This window comes from Nannospalax galili, unplaced genomic scaffold, assembly GCF_000622305.1.
Source record: "Nannospalax galili isolate Female #2095 unplaced genomic scaffold, S.galili_v1.0 scaffold142, whole genome shotgun sequence".
Classification (NCBI taxonomy): domain Eukaryota; kingdom Metazoa; phylum Chordata; class Mammalia; order Rodentia; family Spalacidae; genus Nannospalax; species Nannospalax galili.
In genome coordinates, this window is record NW_008348793.1 from 1528457 (window position 1) to 1538628 (window position 10172).

General features: G+C 40.1%; 1 protein-coding gene across 1 annotated transcript in view; it reads left to right on the forward strand.

The window, feature by feature from the left end:
• Positions 1 to 9219, forward strand: part of Synpo2 (synaptopodin 2) — a 207579-nt gene extending 198360 nt beyond the window's left edge. Inside the window, exon 5 of the mRNA XM_008846041.3 lies at positions 6317 to 9219. Coding sequence (XP_008844263.1) covers positions 6317 to 6856 — 540 coding nt within the window. The 3' untranslated portion in view covers positions 6857 to 9219. The remainder of the gene's footprint in view (positions 1 to 6316) is intronic.
• Positions 9220 to 10172: the final 953 nt, after the last annotated feature.

Here is a 10172-nt window from a genome sequence, read left to right on the forward strand (position 1 = left end):
TCTGTTTCTAACTTTTTGAATAATTTGAGTAGTGTTGGTTGGAAGTCTTCTTTAAATTCTGGTAGAATTCTGCTGTAAATCCATCTGGGCCTGGGCTTTTTATGGTTTGGAGGCTTTGTATTACTGTTTCAATTTCTTTATATGTTATGGGTCTATTTAAGCTGTTGATCTCATCTTGGTTTAACTTTGGAGATTCCCATGATTTTAGATATGCATCCATTTCTTTTAGAATTGCAAAGTTAGTAGTGTATAGTTTTTTAAAATATTCCCTCATGATGTTATGGATCTTTGGGGTGTCTGTTGTGATGTTTCCCCTTTCATCTCTGATTTTGTTGATTTGGATTTGCTCTTTCTTTCTTTTGGTTAACTGGCTAAGGGTCTGTCTATCTTGTTTAGCTTTTCAAAGAACCAGCTCTTAGATTCAGTGATTCTTTGTATTGTGTTCTTTGTTTTTATTTCATTAGTTTCTCCTCTGATTTTTGTTACTTCTTCTCTTCTGCTGGGTTTGGGTTTCATTTGTTCTTGCCTTTCCAGTGTCTTGAGTTGCAGTGTTAGGTCATTTCTTTGGGCTTTTTCTAATTTTTTGATGTAGGCACTTAGAGCTATAAATTTCCCTCCTAGGACTGCTTTTAAAGTGTCCCAGAGGTTGTGTTGTGTTGTATTGTCCTTTTTGTTGAATTCCAGTAATCTTTTTATTTCTTTCTCAATTTCTCCTTTGACCCACTTGTTGTTTAGCTGTGTGTTGTTCAATTGCTATGAGTTCGTGTAGTGACTAGGGCTATGTCCAGCATTGATTTTGAGCTTTATTGCATTGTGGTCTGATAGAGTGCATGGGATTATTTCCATTTTTTTGTATTTGTTGAGGTTAGTTTTGTGGCCCAGTATGTGGCCAGTTTTTGAAAAAGTTCCATGGGGTGTTGAGTAGAAAGTATATTCTTTGGTGCTTGGGTGGAATCTTTGAAAGATGTCTGTTAGATCCATTTGATTTATGGTATCATTTAATTCAGATGACTCTCTTTATTCTTTGTCCAGTTGAGCTATCTAATGGAGATAGTGGGGTTTCTTTTCTGATCCTGTCTATTTGGCGTTCTATGTGCTTCCTGTATTTGCATGGGAATGTCTTTCCTTAATTTTGGGAAATTCTCTTCTACAATTCTGTTTAAGATCTGGTCAATACCATCAACCTGAAATTCTTCTCCTTCCTCTATTCCTATGATCTGTAGATTTGGTCTTTTCATGGTGTCCCACATCTCTTGCATATTCCATTCCTGTGTTTTTAAAATTTTTCCAAAATCTTTGCTTGAGTGATCCAATTCTTCAACTTTATCCTCCAGTGTTGATATTCTGTTTTCCATTTCATTCATTCTAGTGGTGAGGCTTTCTCCTGTTGTTTCAAGTTGGCTTATTGAGTTTTTACTTCCTTCTTCATTTCTGCCTGAGTTTTCTTCAATGTTCCTGTTTTGTGAATTCATTCAGAAGTTTATCCCTATCTTCTTTTACTTCTTTGATTTGTTTGTTCATGTGTTCTTTAAATTCGTTGAATTCCTTGATCATGTTTATGATTGTTCTTTTAAATTCAGTGTCCTGGGTTATCTCTAGGGGGTTCTCCTTTTAGAACTCTTCTACAGGAATGGTGGAGTTTGGTGGGGTCATATTGTTTTGGCTTTCCATTTTATTATTCTTTCATTGTGATTTTGGCATGTGAATTTCTTCTGTTGTTTATGATTCTGATATGAGAATTAAGTTGAAGTATGCTTCTGTTTGTATTATCAGGGTGCCTAGGTCCTTTCCTTATTGGTTCTGTAAAGCTGATTGGTACAGGTTGCAGGTTCTCTTAGGTTTTATTTTGGAGGGAACTGATAGCTTCAGATCAACTATTCAGGGGAACCCATAGAAGCCCAAATCAGATTCAAGTCAGGAACACTCAGGCTTTCTTCTAAGGTTTGGACTCCTATTAGTAGGAACTCAGAGAAAATTTGGGAAATTCCCTACGGTCGGGGCGGGGGGCATTCTCCGTTGGTCTGTGTCCTCAGCCCCTATGTGAGAGGGAGGCCAGAATCTGGCACTCTCTGTTGGTGTGCTGAGATCATAGCTGCTATACCGATGGAAGTCAGAGCCCACCCTCTCAGGCTGTCTGTCAGGTTCTCAACCTTAGCCTATGGAAGCCAGGTCTGCATGGGGCCTCATGAAATCTCAGGTAGGGGAATGGATATGGTACAATTAGGGGAAGTTCACCACCCCATGGAGGCAGGATCTGGGTGCTCTCAGGCAGTCCCCTGCATTCTCATCCCCTATGCCAGAGGGAGGCCAGAACCCGTACTCTCTGGTGGTCTGCTGAGATCACCTTTAAGGAAACTTTGAAGTTTTATAGTTTTGGGATTTTTAAAGACTGTGTGACTCTTAAAGTTGTACTATTTCATGTTGTAATATTAATATTAACAAGAAATCTTGAGAATAAGAAAAGGAAGAGTTGTGGTTTAAAGTGATTTGTTTGTGTATCAATTTGACAAGAGGTCAATTGTGCTGGATCACTTTAGTTGTCCATTTGACACACCTGGGTATAGAGACTCTCAATTGAGGAATTTCTTCCATTGGACTGGCCCGTGGTCATGTTTGTGGGGCATTTTCTTGATTGTTGTGTGATATGGGAGGGCCCAGCCCACTGTGGGTGGTGCCACCCCTGGGCAGGTAGTCTTGTATTATATAAGAAAGCAGGCTGAGCACAGGCCAAAGGAGCAAGTCAGTAAGCAGCATTCTTCCACAGTCAGTGCTTCAGCTCCTGCCTCCAGGTTCCTGCCCTGAGTTTGTAGCTTGGGCTCCCTTCTGTGATCCAGGAGATGTAAGATAAAATAAACCCTTTCTCCCCTGAGTTAGTTTTGGTCAGTGTTTTTAATCACAGCAATAGAGAGCAAATAAGACACAAGTCAAGTATAAACTTTGATTCTGTTCCTCCTCATCCTTGCCCTTCATCCCCGTGGGTCAGAGTTGGCAAATTTGGAGACTAAGAGGAGGGAAAGAGAGAAGGGCTACCTCCACCCCTTACCTAGGGAAGGTGAGCCTTAAGACACAGCGGGGAAGGGGCAGGAGATTTCACTTTCAATTTGGACAGGGGGTGGGTGGAAGCTTCTAGTTGAAAATAAGGCTAGTTAGTGAAATTTGAATAGCTGCAGAAATATTCCTAAAAACAAGCTAAGTTTTTACCCACTGACAGCAGAAAGACATCTTTCATTAAATATATCTTAAAGGTTAATGGAGGGCAAAAAGAGAACAACTTGATGAGGTCACCAGGAAAGCCAATTCAACATACTAGTCACTGATAAATAATAGATGCTCTCTAATAAAAAAAAAAAAAAACCAACCAAACAAACAAAAAACAAACCAATTTTAATTCCAGGCTAGCAAGATGGTTCTGCAGGTAAAATCACTTGCCATATAAACCTGACATGAGGTCAGTCCTCAGATCCCACAGCAAGAGAGAGCTCCTGAAAGTTGTCCCTGACTTCCATCCTCTTGCTCTTGCATACCGTGGTACACACACACACACACACACACACACACACCTTCACACACCCCATCACACACACAATAAAAAAATAAAAACATTTAGAAAATTCCTTTGGTAATAATAGAGCCCATGGTACAAGCAATAGTCCCAGAGGTGATGCTGGATTCTACCACTTGACATGCAAGCTTCAAACTGAAAGAAACACCTCTGGTATTTTCAGGATTTTTGGTTGTTTCTGACTCAAGTTCTGTCTTGTAGCTTCAGTTAGTCAGCTAGGCAGGAGCAGCAGGAGCCTTGGGACAGAGATGGACGGAAGGAAATGATACCATGGAACAAGATGTGAACATTTAAAATGAAGGCTTTACATGAACGTGAGACTAGAACCAGGCAACACTGGGGGCGCACACATACACAACTCTGTGCCTAAGACAAGTTACGTCGTAGCTGAGTCTCCAGCCTATGGTGGTTTACCATTTTATCCCCGTGTGGAGCTGCTCCACGAAGCTTCTGAGGGACACGCACATGAGCCATCTTTGCACTGTTCACTGAGCTCCTTACGCTTTCTTCCTTACAATCAACAATGTCTTTTATTTGTCAAATGTGCATTCTATGTGGAAATTTATTTGATCTTCAATACGATTTTTAATTTCTCTTCAGGAAGCCCTGACTTTCTTTTTAAATATCACACCTGGAACTTTTACTTTCTCTGTACTTGCTTGGCTAATTAACATTTATGCTTTACCTGAAAAAAAGTCTCCTATCTTTCTTACTAGGACATCACTGGAAATATTTTTGAACTTCCTAATTTCTAGTAAGTTCCAAATCTTCTTAAGATTTTCAAACTGAGTTGGGAGAAGGAGCAGAAAATAAGTTTCTTTCAGCCAGTATTTTGGATATCTCATGACAGCAGTATGTACATTCACATGCTTAATACTATGTGTGTGTGTGTGTGTGTGTGTGTGTGTGTGTGTGTCCACGTGTATGTGCAGGGCCTGTCTTATTTTTCTATAGAGCCCTGGATTCCTTTGTCTATCACCATCCCCTCAACTGTGTTTTAAAATTGACTGTAGCAGGTGCTTATGGGGTACCAGTTATTATCCTCTAAAGGTATCGTTGAACTCTCAAAACCTTCCCAGAGACCGGTTACAAAACAAGGGAGATAGAGACATGCTAAGGGACAGCTAACTTTCACTTTCTCATACCCAATCTTTTTTCACAGTTTAGAAAAAAAAATCCCTTATTTCTTCCTGTCAAGATAGGGAAGAGCATCTTTTCACTGTGTGATTGACTGACCTGCCTGGGGGAGGTAAAATAGCTCTGGATCACGTACCTCATGGATTTTACTGTCTTCACACCTTTAGCTCATGAACAGTGTTTGGAAATATTGGGTGCTCCACCAAAAAATTGTTAAAGAAGTTTCTGAAAGAAATACATGAATAATGTGGGATATATACAATTTTGTTATCAAAAATTTTAATGTAATATAGGTGACTGAAAGTCACCCTTCTTCCCTTGCCAACTCTATGGTAAAGAGAATTTATAAGTAACTCTGGATTAAGATAAGAAGATTAATTTAAAAAAAGTTTTTCCTAGGATTCAACCATCATAGGAAAGTTTCAGTTAAAAAGCGAGAACCAAGATCCATTGTATAGATTCCTTACTCCCATACACACAGATCAAGGATCGGCCATCTGCCATGCGTGCCTGGAGGGGGGCGCTGCGCAGACGCAAAAGCATTTGCATCTGAGATATTTTGCCCAAATCCAAGTGTTGCCATTTACTTAATCAAGAGAGAAATGTTTTGAAATTATTCTGGAGGTCTGGATATACTTTAAAGCATGGCTTTGTGTTCAACAAACATTTTCTCCATTGTGTGTGTGTGTGGCTGTGTAGTTTCAAGAGTCTCATGTAGTCCAGGCTGGCTTCTAACTCCTTACGAAGCCGAGGCTGACTTTGAGCTCCCGATCTTCCTGCTCCCAGCTCTTAAGTTCTCCCATCCCCCATGTTTCTTTTTCCTGCAGTTTGTCTTATCCAGTCTCCTGCAAACAGGAATAAACATAGGGGACAGTAACGAGGAAAGCCAGAATTCAGGGTCCCTGGGTCCACAAGAGTGTGGTGGCTCAGAGCTGCCATCCCAGCACTCAGGAGACCAAGGCAGAAGGAATGTCCTGAGATTCCTCAAGGCCACCCTGTACTACAGAGTGAAACTATGTCTCAAAAACAAAGAAAGAAGGAAAGAAAGGAGAGAGAGAGAGGAAAGAAATGCAATAAAGGCCCATGTGGTCTTCATTACATAAATAGATTCTGAGAGGAAAATTGCCAGTCACTCCACCGTGATGGTGACTAAGTACTCCTAAGTAGCTCATGCTTGTTTTTGTAACATTCAGTGACCCAAACTGAGATAAGAGATTAAAAGTCACTAGGGAAAAGTAAAAATCTTAGTAGTTTGTGACCTGTTTTGGGGGTTATCCCTGTTGTTTATTTCGTGCCAGAAAACCAGGGCTGGAATGAAGCAAGTAGGCTATAGATGGAGATGTGAGTGTGTGGAAGGCAGGGAATTGGAGGCTCCTGCCACTGGGTAGCCTGGGAAAGATGACAGCGGTGTAAACCATGAAAGCCAGCCGAGAGGGAGCACAGAGGGACAAGTGAGGGATGCAGGAGTCAGGCTAAGTGAGACAACCTGTCCAGACCTTAGGACTGAGCATCGTGGGCTTATTCTTTTTGCAGTGCTTGGTAATGGTGCTGTGGGCACTTGGCAATAATAAGTGCAAACAAATGAATGAGATGCAGTAACATTTTCTTTGCTTTTAGGAGAGTGGGCGCTCCCTTTCTCTTCCTGGAAGATCAGTCCCACCCATCATTTCTGTATGTCCCGGGCTGTTCCAGCCTGCCTACAGTTACTCTGGCAAACCAACAGAGGGACTGGAGAAAGCCAACAAGATGCCAACACCTTGGGAAGTAGCAGCTAAGTCTCCTCTTGGTCTAGCGGATGATGCCTTCAGACCCAGAAACATCCAGGAATCCATTGTTGCAAATGTGGTCTCGGCAGCTCGAAGGAAGATGTTTTCAGGGTCCCAAGAGGACTGGAAAGCGGGACTATCTCATGTCCCTCAATCCCAGAAAACCAACATGAGCTTCTATGAAAGGCAAAAGTGTAATGCTGCGTCCCTAGGTAACAGCCACATGTCCACCCACTCCTTGTATGGTTCCCAGTTGCCATACACATGGTACAGGCAACAGTCCAGAAATGATTCAGAAAAAATGCCTATGGAGACCAGGTCTGAATACTGTGTTCCAGTAGCTGGTTGCAATTATAACCCACACCCAAGGGGATGGCGACACCAACCATGAAAGCTAATGTGACCACGGAGTGGGTTTTGTTTATGTTTGTGGTCCTTTGCAAGGTTCTTTTCAATAGCATTCGATCCATATTTAATCCTTTATGACTCTCACAGGTCACTTATCTGAGTGTGTGCGTGCATGCGCGCACTCACATGATTGCAAACCACTTCCTTTTCTGCTGATGCATAAGGAATTTCTTGAAAGACAAGAATCATTTTCTGAACTGGGCATGGTGGTGCATACCTGTAACCTCAGAATTTGTGAGGTGGAGGCAGAAAGATCAGGAATTCAAGATCATTCTTGGGTACACAGTTTGAGGCCAGCCTGGGCTACATAAAGACCCTGTCTCAAGAAAAATTAAAATATTTTGCATTAATGTTCCGGCATTTACACGTAATTCATTATAATGCAAAATCTTAATTTTATTTGTTGAGGAGTCCTGTGCAATTCAACTTTGCTCAATTACAGTGAAACCAAATATTTTCCTGTATGTGCCTTCGAACAATAAGGAATTACTATAATGTGGTATGCTAACTTAAAAAGGAAGGGGTTTCATTACGGCATACTTACACATAGGTGCCATTATACTTTGTTCTAATTCATCCATTCCCTGACTCACCTTCCGGAGCCACCTGTCTCCCCCACTGGGCTCCCATCATTCCCATTAGGGGAAATACCTAAAGAGAGCATGACGATAAATAATGATTATACAGAAGAGAATTTCCTTGGTGTTATTTTAAATATTTCTCTAAAATATTTTTAGATTTAATTCAGATTTTTAAAAAAGAATTGAAATAGAATTGTTCTTTCTCCTTTGTCTCCTTGAGTACACCTGGCTTACTTGGTATTCCTTTTGTAGCTCAGGCTGTCCTCAAACTCATGTAATCCTCCTGCATCAGCCTCCAAAGCGTGATTACAGGTAGGCACCACTATACCAGGCTGAAATAAAATGTTCTTAGAAAGGAACTCAGATAGGCTTTGGGGGTAAATAGTGCGGGAGAAACAGGTTTTAAGTATTGGATTTATTTCCAGTCTATTTAAAAGCAGCCTGACACAGGAAGACTTCTGGTTTGATTCTCCTCATCTGCCAAATGAGAAGACTGGATTGCCTAATCCTAAATCCTCCACAACTCTGATATTGTGATCTTGTGGGTAGAATGAACTTTGATGCATTTTTAAGTTCTGTTACTCATTACATAAATATCAGATTATGTTTAGAGTGGATTAGATATTAGTGTCATGACATGCATCACTAAGAGTCCCAAAGGAATTTCTAAGTGGCAGGTTTTGTGTTATGTGTTAAGTGGAATGAGAGTTGATGTACAGGAAAAAGTATTAAGGGATTTAAGGAAGTAGTGGATGAATATGCCCATTATTATGCAAGTATAGGTCCTGACTGCTCATTTGGTACAGGAAACATGCCACAGAAGCCTACACAGCAAGTGCTGCTTCTCTGGGGAGCTGCAGTGAGGGTGTGGAAAGGAAGTCGGACAGCTGCTCCGTCTACCCCATGACCCATGCCCTGTTAGCAGGACCCTGGAAGAGAGCAAACAGCAATGAATAGGAAATGCGAAGGAGTTCACATCATAACCAAGCTTATTTAGATCATTTCTTAATTTTAAAAATCTTGAGTGTTTAAAACTTTCTTGGCCTTTTAAAAGTGATAATTTGGTATGCCTTTCTGTTTAATTCTTCATCTTAACATATAATGGTATCTTTCACAGAATAAAACTTTTAAAACTATGACATCATAATGGCTCCTTTACCTTGAAAGCTTAAAAAAAAAAAATTTGAAGAAATCACATTAAGTTCTACTTGTGGTAGTGATGGCCAGATGCGAACTTGTTCAATTATACAGAGAAAAAAAAGATAAATACTTCTAAAGTGTTATTGTTTATTGTTAGGGGGGTGCAGTAGCTTGTGTCTGCAGCCCCAGTACTCGGAAGGTTGAGGTAGGAGGATTGCCTCAAATTCAAGACCAGCCTGGGCTGCAAGTGAGACTCTGCTCAGAAAAACAAGAACAAAAATTTCATTGCTATACTGTTATAGTGTTAACTGATACAGTATTGATTCTTTTGAAGTATAAAATAGAATTCTGTGGTTTCCAAGAGTTTTCTGTGGACTCTTAAAAGAGTATACCAGGTGATCAGAGTACCAAAAAACTCCCACATAGGATCTTTACTAATTTAAAAATTTATGTAGTGTCTGAATCATTCTGCATTAGAATGCTTTAAGAAACAGGGAATTTAACAGGAAAGACTTTATTCTGGGGGTTCATATTCTATCTCACTGCTTTCTTTCATAAGTGCTGAACTTTATTTCCATCAGTTGATTCACAATATATTATTTACAGAAACTTATTAGACTTAAAATAGAAGCAGGTGTTTTAATCTAAATATTACTATAAAATGCACTTCTCCCTCTTCACTTATATTACAGGAAAATTATTATTTGTATTGAGCTCTCTGAATTTATTATAAACATAAAAAGATAAGTAGTTCATGGCAGAAAAGCTTTGTGTGTACTCACAGGACACGAGTGTCTATCAGAAATCAACGCTTCAAGACGTTAAACTTTATAGATAACAGTTTTGAAAAGCAAACGTACCATTGCACATCCTCACCAAGTACGTGTGGGTATTTTTCTCTAGCCCACCTGAAAAAGATAAAGTTCCATCGCTTACAGTCACACTGCCACACTGAGTTCCATTATCTATTGCTTTGATAACAATAAACTGAATTGGTCTCATTTTCCAAATAATAGCACCTACAGACAAGAGGTATTGCCTTGAAATGCATACCACATTTGCTGTAAGACGTGTTTCAAGCAGTAGCAATCACAGTGCTTTACTGGGCTTTAAAAAAATCCTCCAGATGGGATGTAGTGTCACATGCCTTTATCCTCAGCATTTGGGAAACAGAGGTAGGCGGATCTCTGTCAGTTTGAGGGCAACATGGTTTCCATGTGAATTCCAGGCTAGCCAGGGCTATATAGTGAGATGCTATAGAATCTCATAGAATTCCAAAACAAAACACAAACCTTCTGTAAAGGTAGAGCATGCCAGCACTTTCCTCCCATCGCGTTTCAATATCATACCATCACATGTGTAAAGTGTCTGTTAGTGATGATGTGCTTGCTGTGATGGCCGCACAGACTCTTGTCTCTTTCTCTTTGAATGTCACATGCTTGGCATTATCACACCTCTTGGAAAGCATTGACTTATTAGGGCTTAATTATATATGTATTAATGATTTAAAACTTTATCAAATAGCCTGTTATAATAAATAGAGAAGAATTACAACATGGATGTTTGTTTTAAGAAAAG